This window comes from Hirundo rustica, chromosome 17, assembly GCF_015227805.2.
Source record: "Hirundo rustica isolate bHirRus1 chromosome 17, bHirRus1.pri.v3, whole genome shotgun sequence".
Lineage (NCBI taxonomy): Eukaryota > Metazoa > Chordata > Aves > Passeriformes > Hirundinidae > Hirundo > Hirundo rustica.
Genome location: NC_053466.1, coordinates 7,864,809 through 7,884,657, shown reverse-complemented (window position 1 = coordinate 7,884,657; position 19,849 = coordinate 7,864,809). Strand labels below are relative to the sequence as shown.

The window sequence follows — 19,849 nt, the reverse complement described above, 5'->3', positions numbered from 1 at the left end:
TGTTTTGAAATAGCTAATTTCTCTGATCTCTGCAGATGATATTTACATTAATTTTTAATATAAAGTATAACTTCAGTGTGTATTTAAAGGCGTTTTAATACCGGTTTGATTCTCCAGTGACAGAAGAAGTGCTAGAAAAAGTAACAGTTAAAGAGAGCTATAAAACAAGCAAGGAAAATGCAGTTTTGAAACTTATTGCCTTCAATTCCCTAACACAGAACTTTGTCCAACTTGCTTGGTATTTATGAAATTCCACAATATAATTGGTGCTGTTGTAATCAAAGGTCTATCGGTAACACGAGCCTGCACCTCGTAACGTGTCCAGTGCTCTGTATCGCTCCTGTTCCCAGGAATAAATGTTTAGCTCACAGACTACAGAAAAGTTTGCAACAGCTGCTGTGCTTTAAGCAGAGGGAAGCATTTTGTATTCAAATGTGTCAGGCAGAATGCCATTAAATCTGAACACGTTACTCAATAAGGAACCCAGCTTCTGCTCTAATCAAGCTGTGAATTTTCCCAGGAGGGTCAGCATAAATATTAAGCAAGTCTACAGCAAGCAAACTGATGGGAGGCAAGGTAGGAGGAAAAAGAAAAATGTCTGGATAATCTCAGCAGAAAGCCATTAGAAGAAGGTTGATAATACTTGATCAGTTTGCTAGAACTGGGGGTTTGGGTGAGGTTTTTGAAATAAGTTGGGCCTATTTGGTTCTTTTTTTTTCCTAATTACCATTTGAAAATCAAAACCAGCAGGGAGGCCAGAACAGGCTGCTCACAGCACCTGCAGGGACAGGGGAGGCAAACACCTGCAGAGACTGACTGCTCACTGTGCCACCAGAGGCAGCTCTGCCACGACGGCCCGAGTTTTAGCTTTTATATTTTTTTATATTGCTGCCTAGGTGCGTAGCTCTGAGCCTCATGTTAAGTGTTAATCAGCTCTCTTCACAGGGTAGGTAGACAAAACAAATCTTTTTCCAGCTTGAGACCAAGAACAAGTGTTACAACTTTCAGGCCCAAAACAGCATAAACAACCGAGGGTTGAGGGGAGAGAACAAGGAGGATGGAACTTCATAACCCGAAGCTGTAATTGGACAATTAAACCCCAATACACAAATGGCCCAAAACTTATAACAGTGTGAGACCTCATGACCGTTTGTCCATTTTGTGACCATTTTACGTTCATTTTGTGACCATTTTGGGTCCACTTTGGCTGCAGCCCTGTCCAGGCTCTTGTCCTGCCCAAGGTGTATCCTTTAAGGCCTTTTAATAAATGCCTACTTTATTCTCTTAGCTCTGTCCAGTCTCTGTTCCAGGTCAGCCTTCCCAAGGCATCAGCCCCCCTGCACAAATCAAAGCTGAGGACATTTTTGTTAATGCCACCAGGGCTGAAGAAAGCCACTGCCACAAGGGACTGAAACTCAGGAAGTTTAAAAAGGGATTTTTGCAAGTGGCATCGGGGTATGACCCAACCAATGGATACAGAAACACACCGGTAAAATGTGAGGCCTCGTTCCAGGTTTATAAAAAAGAACAAGTCATCATATTCTCAGTCCTAGGAAAAGCAAAACTGCTGAGGGCACACACGTGTTGGGCTGGATAGAAGGTACTCAGCTCATAAGGGATCACTCAGTGTGAGAAACTGCAATGCCCAAAGACCTTTTATATCACATTTCTGTGTGAACAGAGAAGATCCTACACATGCATAGCAACCATTCCACGTTATGATTTAGAGAAAAGTCTGGTGACAGAAATGCAACATTTAATTTTGTCTCTTGTTGCATTTCCCCTTGATTGGTTAATGACACAGAATGCACCTTTTTGAGGAAAAGGCTTCTAAGACTCTCTGGCTGTTGTCATTCCACCCCAGCATTATGAGCTGGACTTCTTTAGGGAAAGCACAATGTCGTGGTATCTTTCAAAACCTCGGCCACACTGACTATTGATCAATTTTTAACACCCTGCTCTTGAGATAGACGGAACAAAAGGCACAGAAGAAATCCATCAGCTACAGAAAAGAGCTTGTAATCCATAGATTTTGGTAAGATAAGGAGACAGACACTCCAGAATTTTATTCCCACCTATTTTAGCCATTTTCATTTCAAAGAAATCATTATCTGCTTTGTAGAAGATAAATTCATCTCCACTCTTCTCTTTTGTTCCCACCATGCTCTCTTAGGAGGCTGATTTTATATCTTGCAGAAAGAAAACTCGAGGCAGCTGTCTTGTGTCTATTCATAAAATCCCACGTGTTTATTTAAGTCTAGTCCCTTTTATAAACAAAAAGCTGTTCAAAACCAAGTGAACAGCAAATATTGCCACAGGCAAGTTGGAAATAAGATAACATTACAGAAATTTCATTTTTTCTGATTCTTTCCTTAAAGTAAACAGTTCCTTAGTGCAGTAGCAGCTATAGGAAAGTGAAATTGCTGAATAATTTACGGCTCCCCAGTGTAAGGACAAAACAGAAATGGAACTTTGAAGGTAAACATATCACTCACAAGAAGCAATTATTCCACTCAAAAATCAAAAAGCATTATAGAGATCACAAACTACTTAAGTTCACCATGAGTAAGACAAACCAGAATTTATTAAACACTCATTAAGGAAAAAAAAAAACAACAAAACACCACCATGGAAAATGACTGCACTTACCTTCGCTGTTTTTAGCAAAATTCAGCTTTATAAGTGATTTGGCATCAAGTTTCTAAAGAAAAGAAAGCATTAAAAAGATTAATCACAACAGAATGTAACCATGGAAATAAAAGGAAACTGTAACATCACTGTTAAGATTTTAATAGCACATAATTTATTAATAATATATTGCAAGTTGTCTGAATCATCAGAACCCTGGGAATTCAAGTCACAGCACACAAAAACAAGGCTCAGGGAGCCTGAGAACTGGGATACGTTTGTTTACAGGGCTGCATTTGACACAGGACAGTGCTAACCGTGGGGAATCAGCTCCAGGAGTTGCACAACTCTTAGCACAGACTGAAATGGGAGTTTGCATGAAAAGCTAAGAGACAAAGATCACTGCTGCTGATCAGAAGGGGCAATTCAGCAGGGACCTCTGATGAAAGTCATAAAGCCAGCAAACCGTTTTGGCAATCAAAATCTGATGCCTTTTCTGAAATAATGGTAATTTTCCTTTTACTCAGGAAATGTGCAGCAGAGCTCACATGACAGCCTGCAATAATAAAGAGATTCTTGAAGAGGCACTTGGGGTCACAAAGGGAGTCCCAGGAGGGATTTTCAGCCACTTAATCCCCAGGTAACAATTCCACTGAACAGGGGACGGAGGTGACAGCCAAGGGTGGGATAATGTTCTCCAGCTCAAGAGAGGACACTGCAAACTAAGCTATTCCTGCTCTCCCACGCCTCGTCACAAGCATGTCTGTGGCATTTCTCTGCTGCCCTCTCTCTGGAAGGCTTTTCTGACATGGGAAGAGAAGAGCTGTCGGGCTGGCAAACATTTCTGGACAATCAGGCTGCTCCTGTCCTGCAGCCTCCCCTAAGACATGGAAGCTGCAAACACACCCAAAGTAACAGTGAGCCTCCAGTCACACGCCAGGCCCCAGTCATTCCATGGGCTCAGTGATTTGGGTACATCACTGGCAGGACAGGGCACATCACAACCTGGGTGACCTCACCAGCACAGCCCACCGGGATGGTCGGGTAGTGCCTCACTGTGGCACCCGGACGGGAAGAAAATCCATCCCAACAAACTGCAAGGCTGAGTCAGGACCTGAGACTTCTAAAAAACAAAGCCTTTGATTGTATTAGCTGTCAGAGACAGTTTTGCTGCCAAATGGATCCTTAAAAGCACACACAGCACAGGCCTTTTAAAAGAAACAATCGGTTCTCTTCTCAAAACACGCACCTGAAGAGATTAGGGAGGTTTTTATAACCCAGACAGCTCTTTATAAACAGCTACAAGCAGAGATCTGCCAGCCCTGACACTGCTACTTCAATCATTATGGCAAAGGGCAATAAAGAAAAGTGTGAAACTAAGTTAGTGGGCTTTCTGTGCCTAATCAAAATTCATATTCTTGGTTTACAGAGTATATGTTATGACAGCTGGACTCATTCGTTTATAGGAAGGCACTTCTCAAATTGCTCTCAACCAACTGGCAGGCTCATTTGCTGCCAGAAAGGTAACCATCTCTCTAATTTATTAGCAGGAAGAGCAATGAGAGCTAGTAGGAACAAGATGGGAAGGCAAAAAGAGGCCAGGTTCTGTTATATTTAGTTACGTGATGGAAGACCAGTACCGCTGCTTTTCCTTAAGAGGATTCTCAAAAAAGCCCACCCAAAACACTCCAATACCTGCCCATTGCTGGGGTACAAAGAAAGACAGCAAAGGAAATGACAGGTTCTAAAATGACTAAGTGAATGCAGAGCTTTATTTATTTATTTATCCTCTTACAAGAACAAATTTATCAAAGAAGTAGTAGGGGAACTGCAGAGTTGCCAAAATGAACATCTGATCCTGGACAGATCTGTTCAGCCTAAATAACTATTAACACAAAGCAGCATCCATCTGTGCACATGTTGTGCAACGGCCCAAAAATTATGTTTCAGAAAAAGCTTCTTTAGAATTACAACCACTGGAAACATTGATAATTTCAAGAAAGGTCCTTAAATTATCCTCCTTGCAGACCTGAGCTATGCCCAAAACATATCAGCATCTTTAAAGGAAAATGGAAACAGTTCCATAAGAAACAGTTTAGCATGACTGAAGATTCAGATTTACACCTTGACAGAAATTTCGCAGAAAAGACAGACTAAACCGCTGTGCAGACTTTAAAGGTAGCAAAAGCTGCAGTGCACTGTTTCATCTGTCCAACTATGATGTAGTTAGAAGTGCTGCCAAGTCCTCAGACTCTCACCCTGTGCCCAGGGAAATGGTATGGTATTTCAGGTCATATCTTTCCATAATATAGAAAAAGGTTATTTTCTAGCCTCAGTTACTCCTGGTGCACCAGCTGCTTGTGCTGGATGCGCTCCCCACAGAGACCAGCACTTACACAGTCTAATGTCAACAGTAAATAAAAAGCCAGTGACTGTCATACAGGAGTTGAAATACTGCCTGGAGTGAGAAACTCTGTAGTGAAGTGTTCTGTGAATATTACAAACTTTCACTGCCACAGGCTGGCCTTCTCTCAGGCCTCTTCTGAAGAAGTGACTTTGGCATGTCAGCTCATGCCCTTTGGAGCAGCTCTGTGCTTCGGCTTGCATGGCAAGGCAAGAGGGGGATTTAGTGTTTCATCAAAGGAAATCTTTGGAGCCTCAGAACAGCAAAACCAGATGATGATGCGCTACAAAGGATTGCTCAGTGCCCAAGACCAGCCTATAGGATCTGGCAACTGCACACAGAGCAGCCACAGAGGAGGGAGTCCACAACCAGGACTTCCAGGAGGTTCAGTTTTGTAACACCTACACATTACCCAGGAAAGTGCAAAAGGACATGATACAGGCAAACTGGGTAATATCATTTTTTTCCTCTCAAGTTCTTCATTTCACACAAAAACAGATTATCTTGCATGTGGGTGAATCTCCTTTTATTTATTCTCCATCAAAAGTCAAAGCTTTCCAAGCACCATCACACGGCTCGTTGCCATGGAAATGACTGTTTTGCCACAAACGGGCTCTGATCTTCATGGGAAGAGACAGCAGGAGTGAATGAATCCTAAAATGAGCTGAAGTACTTGTTTTCATGTATGTTTTATTATTAATAATGCTTAAGAGAGAACAAATATTGCATACATAGCTCAAGTTCAAAACTATTTTCAACTTGAGTTTCCCTGACACACACCCACCATCCACTTAAAGCCACGCTCCAGTTAAGAAAGCAAGAGGAAAAAAAAGTGTTTATTAAAAACACTTGATCTAATTAAATTCGAAATTCCTAATGACAATGAAAAGGCCACGAGCATCTGCCACTTCCTTTAAGCAGAAATAAGAGCCGCATATTCCTTTCTAAAAATATTTTATGCAGAAATACTGGAAAGCAGACGCGTTTCACGGCACGTAGTGCCAGCTGCTCCACAGCAAGGAAGGGCTAAAAAAAAAAAACCAAAAAACCAAACGCAAAACCGTGCGAGCTCTTTTCTCAGCTGACTCCCCTCTCGCAGGCACACACTTGCACAGAGGCAGCCAAGGCTACTTTTGGCCGTGACCTACTTTCCCGCGGCAGCGAGCAGCCCCGGCCCCGCGCGCTCCGGTCTGTCAGCTGACAGCCCTGGCTCCCGCGGGATCCCAAAGGGCAGCATCCTTTATGGAGAGCCAGGCAGAGGTGGTGACGCCACGGAGGTTAGTGGGGCACTGTGGCAGCTCGCGGACGGAACGCGCCGATTGTCCCGAATTAAATCGTTCTCTGTCATCGCCGGGCGTCTCATGCAGATATGACCTACAATCCGCACGCAGCAATTAGTTACACTCGCTGAATCTCTTTGGTCCGTGGCTGCACGTTCTCCTTGTTAATAAGGCTCTGACCCCGTTGGATACGCACCAGCCCGCAAAGCAATCAAAAGGGGCTCCACTGATTTTCTACCCACACGCGGGCGGAGCCGGCGACGCATTTAGTAAAGACAGACGTTCCCATCCTACCAACAGCAACTGAGTCAAGTGTTCAAATGTTCAGCACTTGGGGATTGGACCCCCTGATGGGACACACTGGATGGCCTCTGCCAGGAACACACAGAAATCCAGAGAAGCTGGGATTGGGGTTGTGTGGCCAGGTTTTGGTAGTGGGGGCTTCAGGGGTGGCTTCTGTGAGAAGCTGCTGGAAGCTTCTGCTGTGTCCAGCCAGCTCCAGGATGGACACGCTGGTGGCCAAGGCCGCGACAATCAGGAACGGTGGTAAGGCACCTGGGATAATATCTAAGAAGAAAATCTCTCCTGGCCCTTATCTGAAGCCATGAACCCCCAGTGACATTTTCTCTCCCCTGTCCAGTTGTGGAGGGCAGTGAGAGAAGGGTTTCGGTAGTACCTGGGGACCAGGCAGGACCAATGCACTGCAGGGGAAAAATTAACATGTCACATCTGCACTGGCTGATAACACGAGGTCAAAAATCATTCAGAGCTGGCATGGCCATTTAATGGCTTTTCATCCCGTCAGAACAAGAAACACTGAGTTACCTCAAGCAGAAGAGAAAGCCAGAACAAATATAATATTGAAATGCAGTGTTGCCTACCAAGTCCCAAACTTAGCTTAGCAACAGCAAATGAATTTTATATCACATTCTTTGGTTCCTTTAAAAATGAGACCTGTTACATATAACTTTACAGACAACTTCCCATTTTAAGAAGTCCTCTTACAATTTTCCTTGCTATAAAATCTTCCCCAGAAATGGGGACATGAGTTCAATGACTAGCACTGGAATAACTCCACATATAATAGTACTTATTTCAGATTTGGGAAATTGATTAAATGATGAAAAAGGGCATTGGAAATCCTCAAGTCTACACATTAGGGTTTGCAATTGGAAACAGCAGTGCTGTTTTAACAAGATAAGCTATCTATATGTAGTTTAACACTCCATGAAAAATTTGGGCTTAGCAGCCAAGAGGCCAAAATTCAAGGTATCATTTCTATGCTTAATTCGACAACAAAAATGCTCAATATTTATCACAGCTGCCTACCTAACGCTAAAAAGATACCCTTGATTCACATCCTTGGATGAAGCTGCTGTTTAACTGCAGTTTTCATGTACTGCTGAGCTAGAATGGAAATGGACACAGAAGATCCTCCATTACACACCTCTAGATCACTGTATTTTAAACTGACATCGTATGGTCACCAAAGCCTTGTCCAGAGAACCATAAAGATATGCTTGATAACACACATGGTTCACAGATACTAGCAAAAATGCTGCTCTGTCAAAGAGCACATTAACAGAAATTACCATGAGAAAAAGAGGTGTAGCTGCATTGCAAGATCAAACCTGCAGTCTTAATGCAGTCAGAAGTCTACCAATGTAGAGACCCACAGCCAAATACAGCACAAGGAAAATAAAGCTTTGCAGAAGCACCAAAAATCTAGTCTCCAATTTTAGTGAAAAACAGGCAAGTAAAGATCTGTGGGAAACCTCATGCTGCATCTCATTTAAGGCTAGAGCGCTTCACAGCTGCTAGTTTTTCAAGTGTCACAGTCACAAAATCCCATCCAATGTGCACACTTACACCAAAACACAGAAAAGGAAAAGAAGAGACCATCTGCTCAGTCTGTAAAACCTAGATGTAAATACCTTTTTGCTGTAAGGAGCATAATGCATTAGAAATAACGGTAGACACATTTATCTGCCGGTGCCCAGAGGTGGGTTACTGGATCAAACACTGCCCACCACCACCACAGTCAGCAAGGTGTGAAGGAGAAGCAGCAGCTTGGCCAGCGACTCGTGACACTGGAAGCTTTTAAATGTCTTTTTTTGATAAAGCACTTGAACAGTAAGTAGAAGCAAATCTCATCTTCCTCGCCCTCGCCGTTTCCCAAAGATACGGGGAATTGAAAACTAAATCCCCTTTTTAGGGCAGATAAAGGCTAACTCTTAGTAGTGCTGGGTACACTGCTGTAAAACACACAAACAGCTCTGGAAAAGAATGAACCAGCTATCCGTGTTTGTCAGCAGCAAAGGAGAAAGGGAAATTTTCAGAAAAGCCAACAAAAGAAGGAATTATCTGTCAGGGTACAACTCAGTGGGATTTTCATCCCCTTGATCACCCCTGTTTTATGACCATTTCCTTATGACACATGACTTCCCAGTCATTCCTCAGGGTAGAAGTCATGTCCTCATATGTCTCTATCCAGGGGCATTGAAAATTTATGGTCACTAGTCAAATATTAACTCATTTAGACTGTTGACTAAAAGCTAATAATTTCTGAGGCCAATGAGGTAAGACGACACGGCTCAGTTGCTGCATATTGAAGAGTTCAAAGCGGATTCTGGCATCTGAGCAGCAGCCTGTGTCTGCTGCCCCAGACAAAAATGCACCTGGAGAGAGATGCTTAACAATGGCTGTAACCACCCGTGTCTGAAAGGCTGCTACTGCCCACAGAAATACGGGCAGCAACCTGGAAACAGCAGAAAAAGAAAGGGAAAAGGAAGAACTACTGCTCATCTTGGCTAACTCTAACTTATTTATAAGTACCTGGTTCTCAAATGACCAAGCCTACCAAAAGAAAATGCAACAAATTCTCATTTTCTCAAAGCACCCTTCCTGTCTCAACACATACACTGAAATGGTTTTCAGTTTAACATTATCGAGTGTAATATATCAAATATTATCAAAGTATTTCAGGAAGAGATTAGAAAATATTCCCACCACTGTACCAGGCATTCACACAGCATTTACTGTGCATGATTAAGATTAACTCTGTTCAAAGAACATATATTAAAATTTAACAGATGTGGAGAAGAACTGTGACCATGTAGGGTATGGAGAACTTAAAGGCATGAAGAACATCTGAGAGGAAAATACAAGTCTCAACAACAAAATGTCAAGAAAGCATTAAATTCCTCCGTGCCAAATACACAGCTGTAAACACTAACAGAGAAAAGCGCAATTTTGGCACCAATACAAAGAAGACTAAGCTGGTCAAACCCAAAATTTACAGAAGATATGTATCAGATGAAAACCCATCAGCAGAAGCTCTCAGCAGCCATAGCAGGCAGAAAGCAAACACTGGTTCAAGACAGAGCAGGCAGTTTGCAAAGCAGACTGAGAGAGCTGAAGACCTCAGAGATGCTCCAGTTTTCTGTTCCTGTTTTTCACTCCTCTTCCTGCAACACATGAAAACCAAGATGGATTTGTCTGAATCATTTTTCAACAACAAAGCTTCCTTTGGCTTTATTTCTGTAAGCTTTGTTCTCTCCTCTGTAATAAGCTATTACTCACTCAGAACAAAACTATATTCCCACCCCACACTGAAACTTTTCTTACAAATAAACAGGAAAAACCCCTCACTTCAAATATATAGGAAAAATATGATAAGTTTAACAAAAGGAGAAAAAAAGAGGCACAATTCACATTGAAACTTAAGCAATATCTGAAGACCTGACTGAGTTGCATCAGACAAATTAAGAAATGTACTTTGAATTTCAAAGCTGAAGATGTGCCGACTTCTTCTGACATGTACATGAAAGGAGTTCTCTAGAGAAAAATTAAAATCCTCATTTATACATCACTCATATTACATCCAAATGAGGCCTGAAGTTACTGATCCACCTAAATGATCACTCATTTCCAAAGCCCCGAGGAGAAAACACAGCAGACTACTTGGATTTCAGGTGCTGTGCTCTGATGTTGAAGAAAAACATAATATGAGAAGGATATGACTCACTCCTGAATTCTACATAATGGAAATTATCTCAACTGGTCAAACTATTTAGCTTTTAATTAGACAGTCCCAGCACTCTAGATATGTAAAACTGATGTGGACATAGCCTGCCTGTGGAAGCCTGCACAGCATTTTTCTGCTGGTATTTTGTATCCAGACAAAAGCCAAAAATGCTCAAAGTATAGCACAATCTCTTTGGAAACAGTAAGTGATGAAAATTTTTCAAAACAAGAAGATGAAAAGGCACAAGGAAAGTTTGACTCCTGCTTCAATGTGCCATTTTTAGATGACCATCAGAATCGTGAGGTAACATTACCACCAGGTTACACAAAGGTCTCCGCAAACACTCTGAAAATGCATCCCACTGAACATTATCTATGGCTGTTGCATTTTCCTGACAGTGTACACTGCTACACTGCCCTGAGAGAGGGCACCTTCAAACCACAGGCTTTTGGCTAATGACATCCATTATTTGCTGCTCATTATCTAGAAACACACCTGGAACAACACAATTAAAGCAGCAATCTGCAGTAAATTACCTCACAGACCGTATGAACTGAGTTAAAAGCCACTGTCACTGTTGATTTAGCCAGTAAGGGTCACACGAAATTGGAACTTGTCCTCCTCCCAGTTCAGGCCCGAGATTTGTTCCACTTGATTCAGAGTTGGATGGGTTTTGTCTGTGACTGTGATCTCGACACCTCTGACTCAGTAATGTGTGAAGCTCATCCAACCCACTTTCAGGAATCCATTCCTGAAACACAGGGACCTTGCACTGACTATGTGACAGAGGTGGAAAGCAATTTGTAGTGAACCATAAAGTCCTGGCTGGAACTTAAACTGTACTTTAACACCTGTTCCTGCTTGCTATTTCCCACATTGCTCACACACTACAGTTTCTTTATTCAGAATACTGCAAAAGTAGAAAAAAAATACCTAAGCCCTGTTTCTCATTACGTTCCCTCCCCAGGTGAAAAACCAATTATGAGTGTTTTCTATTTCTATCTCTATGCTTTCAAAATACCAACATGGTCAAAACACTTTCATGTTTAAGGAAGTTTCACCTTTGCTCCAATTGCTGCATCCTTTTCAGACAGGATTTCCCTTACTTAGATAGCCAAAGACTTTTTTAGTGCATTAAAAAAAAAAGCATTGTAAGGTTGTTTGTTCATTTTTTAAGTGGGATTAACAAATCAACAGTAAAAGAAGTAATCTTTTTCATATCCTCATCATTAAACCAGGTCAGCAAGCTTCACTGCAAAACCAGCAACTGATTTCTATGGGATCTATGAGACTCACTGAAATCTACTTGAACAAATCGAAAAGAAATCACGATTTCAACAACAAAATGAAGTAACAATAGCCACCAGCCTGTGGAAGATAAATATATGTAAGGAATGTACTTGAGAATGATTTTCCAAGTTTCGAACTAACAGATTCAGCTGCAACTTTTTTCTTTTGTGGGTAAGAAGTTCTAGGTTTTGAAAGGGCCTGTAATTACTATGTCAAGCATCATCTTACCAACCTGACTTCAAACAAATGATTGAAAAAAAGGGCACTGTTTACATTCCTAGTGAACAGTGCTGGAGGGAGGAGCTGTCCACTGCAGGCTGTCATTGCTGCAGGGCATTGCAGGTACAAGCTCTCTGGTGCTTCCACAGCCTGCATCAGACAGGCTCACTGCAGGAGCCAGGCACCTGTACTGCCACAATCATTTGATCATGGTAGTCAGAATTTCACCCCAAGTCAGCTTTATTTGGTAAATAAGGGATTAAAGAGTGTGGGGGAAAAAAATAGCAAATATTTATATTGTACACAGAGCAAAGCTTTGTGCCCAGCTCTCTCTTTTTAGAAGGCAGATGAATCACTAGGAGAAGTCAGGGATTTTTAGCCTTCTGACTTCAAAGCTGGTTCTCATTTTCCATGTCAGTGGCTTTGCCTTCTATTACTTCATGACATGCACCAGACTCCTCTTTATGGTTATCCTCAGAGGCAGACCAAGCAAAAACCTTTTCTAACCTGTAAAAAACCCTCACAATTTGTAAAAAAAAATCCTTCTTAATGCAGTGAGAAGCTAAAACCTGGTGACGCTTAAGAAAATGCCCTCTGTGGCCTGCAGGTCTGGATCCTAACCTTGTATGAGACAGGGCACAACACAGGTTCTGTTCTGCTTCATTCAGAACAGGAAAGAAATGGGACTCTCACTCTCGTAAATCCACCCCCCAGCATCTTCAGGTCTCCTAACCTGACTCATAGGCCAGGATAAATTAACTGGACCGAATCAAATTAACTGCCTTTCCAGTGTCCAAAAGAATTAAATTCCCACAGAAAAGGGGGACCAGAGACAAAGACAGTAGCTACTTCTGAGAGAAGGGAACAGAGATATTTGCCCAAGGTTCCAGAGCTTTGATAGGGACTGAAAGTACAGCCACAACAATCTGGCCTGCCCACACACAGTCAGAATGTCATTGAACTGGAGTGGAAAAAATAGGTATTGACATCAGACACATTACAATGCACAGGAGGAAAAATAGCTCAGCCCACACAGAACATATCCACGCAACAAAAAAAACCCCATTTCCTTGAAATTCCTGTCAAAAGGCACGCTGATCTATCATCTGTTCATATTTGAGATTCCAACCAAGCAGACATGCTCTGGCCAATCTCGCTCCTTGAAACAGGTGAGCTGAGCCCAGCCGGCTGCCTCGTGTGGGCACGCTGGTCAGGCTGTCAGAACGTCACCACATGAAACATCCTGGCAAGCCTGCAACTCTCTGCAAGCCCAAGAAGCCAAAGTGCTGCTGTCAGTAAAAAAGAATGAGCTAACTATCACTTTCCACTTCATTTTTTGCAATTTTAGCGTAAGGATAAGCCAGGGCACTGTCCTGACAAAGCTGACAACAGAAGTGAGACAATGCCAGCTGACAGACTGTAGTTCAGCTGAGAGAAATGCCCTTCCAAAAGGATTGGTGTAGCAGTAAAACAAGCATTTTTTACCACAATGCACTGTTAAAAAGGGGGGGAGATTAATCCAAAGTTACTTTCTAGAATAGCTCACGGAAAATTCTAGACAAAGGTCAACAGTGATTTGCATTGCAGCATTTCTTTAAACACAAAGGCTAGTCCAATAGCTTAGGATTCAGAAGAATCAGAGAAGTCCCTTGTAGATCAGTTCACAGACAAGCAATTAATAAAAGGCTAGCACAGTTCTATCCCCTGGAGCACAGCAAAGAAAAATATATTCATGACTGCCAGGCTCTCCAGTTCTCCACTGAGGGGTCCACTTCAGAAATAAGACAGCTGGACAGAACTAGTGAGTGCCAAGAGTGCACCATTAACACCCCCTTTCCAAGCAGTCTATTGACTTCTCTAAAGCATCTGTCCTGTAGCAAACCACAATTAGAGAAGTACAAGCCACAAAGAGTTTCATTACTAATTTTTACTTCAAGACAAATAAATAGAAAAATTCTCCAGAGCCTCAACCCAACCTATGCAAAGTAATTCCATAAGTTAGTGTACACAACATGGCACTGCAGCCAATCTGGCTCAATTCCTTTCTAAATAAACCCAGAGCCCTGAGTTTCTATAAGTCACCAATTGGTTACAAAAGAGACTTGCTGGTTTCCATGAACAAGCTGCACAGGGAGCAGAGGGTGCACACACAGTGACAGACTCAGCAGAGGACAGGACAGTCCAGAGATGCACAAGCTCAATTCACTGACCTCCTCTGCCGCCTACCCTGCCTTATCCCAGCACTCCTATCCCATTCCTGCCCAATGCCACCCTCCTCTTCCAAAAACCTGAGCTACCCCTCTGGGAAACAAAGTCTAAATTACAATCCTTCTTTCAACCCCACTCTTCAACTCAGAGCTCTGCAGGGCTGGATTCAGCAGGGCTGCGTGCTATTCTGGAGAACAAGTGTCTCCTTCTTCCTATTGATCTGGAACACGTTGGTCCTGTGGAGGAGAGAGCTGTACAGCACCAGTCCACCACAGAACAAGAGGGGGAAAGAAAGGGCTCCCCAGACAGTGAAACAGAGGAAAAGGGGAGGATGCACACTGAGGAGAGCTGGAAAAGCACTGCAGATTAACGACAGAAGCACAGGTCTGCTAAACTAACAGCTCTAAGGCCCGAGTTCATTTAAGCATTTATGGTGCACCTCGCATATTCTGCACAGTCTCCCTCTCTCCATTACACAACACAGTCAGGCACGTTACACTTCTTGCTTAGCATTTCCTCGAAGCAATTTTAAACCACATCATGGCTCACAGTCTGCAATGAGCTGCTCTGAGGGAAAAAAATGATCTGGTAACACCCCAAAACTCCCAACCAATGCAGAGAGCAGCAAGGTGCTGAGAGGCTGGCGAAAACAAATGAAATGGCTGTAATTCCTTCTCAACAACACACTGGCCTCTTCACATGTGAGGAAAGACCTTCAATCATCTCACCAGGGCACAAACACTCCTGCAGGAATATATCAAATCTCAGACAGGCTGTTCGCATTTAGAGTTTGGAATGCTGCACCTGTATTTAGCTTTCCCCATATCCGCCCGATGGAAAATCTTTAATCAAACACAAGACATCTCAGAAGGAATCTCGCAGCCCGGAGCCAGCGGCAAACCTCCCCAATCCTGGGCAACGGCTGCCGCCCAGTGCCTGGAAAAGTAACTGCACACACTGAAGGAAAAAAAACCTCAGTAGCTCAAGCAACAGTTTCTGCTTCAAATTTTCCTCTATGCCCTCATAAACAACGCACTTTAACACATCAGAAAAGATAATTCCAACGGGGAAATATTTCCAGTACTTCACGCTTATTCAGTATTTAACAACTTCATGCTGCTACAGAAAGTAATCCCTTCATAATTATCATTTATGCAGAAAAAGGGGGGAGAAACCCACAAAGGTTTCTCTCACAGTGAATCATCATGACAGAAGCTTTCTGAAACATACTGTCAGGGCAACTCAAAAGATTTTGTAGTGTAAGCTTACCATGCATAATATCATCTATTAATCTCCCTAATCGGCATGATGCCAAATATCCTTTGGGTTAGGAAATACTGCTGCAAGTTTAATCCCAGATGAAGAGATGCCAGTGCCTTCCCTGCAGGGAGGAGAACTCTGCTTGCAGGAGGCAGCAGTAGAGTCGTTTCCATCAATGACCAGTCTGGCTTTCTGGGCAGCACCAGCGTTAGCAACAGTTTATATTTCCATCGCTACAGATGTTCATTATGCCACAGCTAGAAGGCAGGCAAGATACCCTGGGAGCTCATATAAATGAACCACTCACCTCTGCTCTGTTTACTATTTTTTTACAAAAAAATATAGAGGTAATGCCCTCCTTTCTTCCACACATTTTCAAAACTTCACTCCCATTCAACTTTTTTTTGCTTTCACTAAGGCATTTTTGTTTCTCTAACACATTAAATTAACAACGGAGTACAAAGAAAGCAAAGACATGATGTGAATGCACCCATCATTACTCACTTCTCCTGTGATTGGATTGGTTCCATATTTCTTTATCCAAGGTACAATGCTCCTGAAAAGAGAAGGGATAAAGTAATTCACGGCAAGCTCCATCAGAAACCTCTTCTGATGGCCACAACAGTTTCTGCCAGCTTGTTAAGACCAAATGATGATTACACAGCTGTAACCAGTTCAACACCACAAAAATAAAGCTAAGAACAGACAGGAACTTACAGGATGTCAAAGACTGTCCCATCTGGGGTGCAGACTGGGTATTCAAATGGCTGCAGAGACAAACTATAAAAAAGAGAATGCAATCCTGTTAGCAAAACCAGCTGGAAATCACATCAGCATCTCCTGTTAGGGATGCTTCCATAATCCTGGAGCTGTTAGCACAGGAAGGCAATTCCCTGAGCTGCCCAATTTACAAGGATTTCTAACCCACTTCTACCAACGCTCTTCCTTCACTCCTGCACTTCAGGCAGTAAACTCTAAACAGAAAAAAAAAATAAAAATAGCAGAAATATTCTCCAATCTGCCTTAATCTCTGTTTCAGCAAGATGAGTGACTGGCCAGGCACACTCTGATCAGGGACAAGTGAGCCCCGATGACACAGATTTGAAAGACTGGGATGCACACAGAAATTGTTCTGCATTATTTCATCACTTGTGTATCCTTTCAGCCATCAGCTCCAGCCTCTGCAGACACTGATCATGGGTCATGCAAACTCTGTTTCAGTTCTTATTCAACTTTTTCTTGCCACACTAGTGCCACAGCAGGCACAAGTCAACGAAAGTAACTGCCCCAAAAGAACATGGCTTTAATTCAGTGTCAACAGCCTGATAAATAGATGCGTCATTAAATAATGATAATGCAAATTTGTTGTCTTACCTGCAGTGATCAAATGATAAACGTCTAAAATTGGTTCGTGGAAGGTCTGTTTATGGAAAAAAGAAGACCCACACAAAAGATATGAATAAATACGCGTTATTCTAGGTAACAAAGAAACATTTGAAAGTTACATATTGCTACACAAACGGTGGCAAGTTACTGAGGACAAGGATAAGTACTCTAAAGCTTGCGAAACTGTAAGTAAAATTTCTGAACTGAAATTACACTGCCCGGAGATCAAGACGGAGCTCTGACAGACCGAGGGCGCTGAGTTTAAATGTGGCGATGAGCGCTCAGGCTCTGCCCCAGCAGCGGGCACAGACCGGGGGACGCTCATCTGGCCAGAAACGCGGCATTTGCCAGCGGCACCACGGGCTCAGGCCGCGGCCCGGGGGTCGGAGCTCGGCACTCGCTGCCCCGGGGCTCTGAGGGAAGGGCCCGTCCCCCCTTACCCGCTTTCTTGCCGCCGTAGAACTGCGTGTACTCGGCGCACGTGATGTACCTGCGAGACACGGGGGACACTGAGGCACAGCACAGACGCGGCCCCGCGCAGCCCGGCCCCCCCGCCCCGCTCCCCGCTCACATTTTGTCCTTCTGGTGCTGCCGCTTGCCCATGGCGGCGGTGCGGCCTGCCCGGCCCGCGCCGCGCCTCAGGCCCGCCCGCGCCTTCCGCCGGTGCGGCGGGGAACGGGCGCGGCGCGGAAACAGCGGCGGCGGCAGGCGAGTTCCGGGGCCGCGCCGGCCCGGGGGAACGGCCCGGAGAGGACGGGGATGGGCAGGCTCCACAAGGTTGGCGGGACCTCAGAACAGCTTCCCAGCGCTTCCGCTTCGATAAAACATGTCTTCGTGCCTGGAATTTGAAATCTTTGTATTCCTGGTCTGCTGGGCAGCGACAGACCCTCCCAAGGAAAAAGTGGGTAGAACCGACTTAGTGTCTTAATATGGATACAGCTCTTCACAAAAAGTATTTCAGTGTCTCTTCAAAGACTTAACGAGAAAAAATTTACTGTCCCATAGCTAATTACCTTTAAATCCCATTAAAGAGCCTTCTTTACAGGACTGGTATGAACAGCACAAGGCCGAACAGAGGATGGTCAGAGTCCAGATCCCTTGTGTTCAGCAGGAGGAAAGAGCCAGTGGTCCTGGAGCTATCACTTATCAAACACCTCCAAATCCACTCCTGCTCCTTTTTTCTTTACTCGTTAAACCATCACCCTGGCAGCTGCCTACACAGAGCCATTGGAGTGAAATCCATGGAAAAGGATAGCCAGACTCCCACTGACTGCACCAGGCTTTGGAGCAGATCCTCCTTGTCCCCAGATGTTGGGCTCCTGTTTTAATCCCATCAGCTGGTCTTTGGCTGCATCCACGAGCACAAGGTGAGCACAACCTGCTCTGCTTGCAGGGGGTTACACTAAACCATTTCGGAAAGTCCATGTTCTATGTTGTTACAGTTCTCCTCTGAGGAACAGAACACCCGTGCCTATGCCTATAGTCTAACTGGCAACAGAGTATTAATTATTTACAACATTACAGCTGGTTCTATCAGACTTTTTGGCCAAAGCAGCACAGCACAGCTACTCCTTGTCCAGGCTGAGGGTGAAGGATATTGTTTGTTAGATGTTTGGGGGAGAAACTGCTCTTTTACAACGGTTTCAATACACTTAGTCATTTCAATTATCTTACTCAAAAGAAAAAAAAAAAAAATCAAAGAAAGGCATTGAGGCAGGGCCCACAAAGAACCAACACCTTCACTTGCTCCTTTCCCAGCACCAAGTTCACTCTGGGAAAAACAAACTTGATTTGTTTCCAGTGGAATTCCAAAAGCACTCGACAAGGAACGTGGCCAGAAGTGCAGAAGGCTCGTTCCCTGCTGCAGTGCAGCTGCTGTGGGCAGGGGTGAGGGAGCCTGTTGGGCTCTGGTGGAGATGAACATTCCCACACAGCTCCTGCTCCCTGCCGAGATGGGCTCTGGCAGCAAACGCTGTAGCTGTCCACAGACACCACCTGCACTTGTCTGATCACACTGCCAGAGGAAAGTCCAGACGGAATTATTTATTTCCAGAAACGTTACCATGATCGTGATTCAGCCTGTGTTGACATTCCTGGAGATGCCTGTGCCCTTTGTAATAATTCAAGACCATGTTTTTGCTTTTTGTTTTTTTTTTAACCAATGCAATGTTCTTTTATTTTGTACTTACAAAAAGAGCCACCCCATTGTGTCCCTCCCCCTCCCCCCAAAATGCCTTTTACAAACATTGAAAAATTAAAAACCTGATGACGACATGTTAATTTGGTAGAATTACTTTGAAACATAGCCTTTGAAATTAAACTCCTACAAGATGACTTTGTAGTGACAGCCTGATTATTGGCCAAATAAAATTCCTTATTACAAGTTAGCAAATTCTAGTACAAAAATAGTCCATGTGTTAGAACAGCCTCTTATTATTATTATATTCACAGGAAAGAGTCTATTGGCTGCATAATACCTTAATATTTATGAAATTTCTTTTTACGTGGCTCATTCATCTAATTCAATATAGTGTTGAGCCTCAATAAATCCTCAGGCAAAAACCCCTAAACAGGGTTAAATATGCTGTTCAGTGTACTCTGAAGTACTGTGCTTTTCACAGGACATCCAAGAAACCGCACAAACAGTTCTCAGCTAGTTTTAATATTAAATGAGATCCAGATCCAAAAGGATCCCCCTGAAGTACATATCCATGACTTTCCATAGAAACAGAGGTCACAGCTTCAATGGTCAGGTTTCACTTGAGAAACCGTCGAGCTCCTCCACTCAGCATTTCCAGGAATCCGCTGGGACCTCTGCAGCACAGCCCTTCTTCAGGAGTGTCCCCGCTGGCCGGGCTCTCGCTCCTCTTTTGTCTCTGGTTCACGCTGTTCAGCAGTTTCTCTCGGACCAGGCCCCACAGGGAAAATCTGGGGACACGCTACTTGTCTCTCAAGATGTCCAGCTGCTCTTGATACTCTGTGAAAAGCCTCTGGAAGCGGAGGTTCTGTCCAATAACAGGAAGAAGCTCTTTCAATAGTTCTCTCTTCCGTAAACCCTGCACAGAAAACACAACAGCATCCTCAGAATCTGTTATTTGTTATCATTAACATGTTCCAAAGAGCTCTCTAAGATTTATGCTCTTTTCC

General features: G+C 43.5%; 2 protein-coding genes across 2 annotated transcripts in view; both read right to left on the bottom strand.

Moving 5' to 3' along the window:
• Positions 1 to 17,348, bottom strand: part of PPIL2 (peptidylprolyl isomerase like 2) — a 68,353-nt gene extending 51,005 nt beyond the window's left edge. Inside the window, exons 1-6 of the mRNA XM_040080975.2 lie at positions 17,274 to 17,348; positions 17,143 to 17,192; positions 16,691 to 16,736; positions 16,034 to 16,096; positions 15,821 to 15,872; positions 2,650 to 2,701 (exon numbers count right to left, since the gene is read on the bottom strand). Coding sequence (XP_039936909.1) covers positions 2,650 to 2,701; positions 15,821 to 15,872; positions 16,034 to 16,096; positions 16,691 to 16,736; positions 17,143 to 17,192; positions 17,274 to 17,305 — 295 coding nt within the window. The 5' untranslated portion in view covers positions 17,306 to 17,348. The remainder of the gene's footprint in view (positions 1 to 2,649; positions 2,702 to 15,820; positions 15,873 to 16,033; positions 16,097 to 16,690; positions 16,737 to 17,142; positions 17,193 to 17,273) is intronic.
• Positions 17,349 to 18,858: 1,510 nt separating this feature from the next.
• The window catches only part of LOC120760639 (protein HIRA), a 32,528-nt gene continuing 31,537 nt past the window's right edge, over positions 18,859 to 19,849 (bottom strand). The window contains exon 25 of the mRNA XM_040081117.2: positions 18,859 to 19,758. Within this exon, the coding sequence (XP_039937051.1) occupies positions 19,642 to 19,758 (117 nt within the window). The 3' untranslated portion in view covers positions 18,859 to 19,641. The remainder of the gene's footprint in view (positions 19,759 to 19,849) is intronic.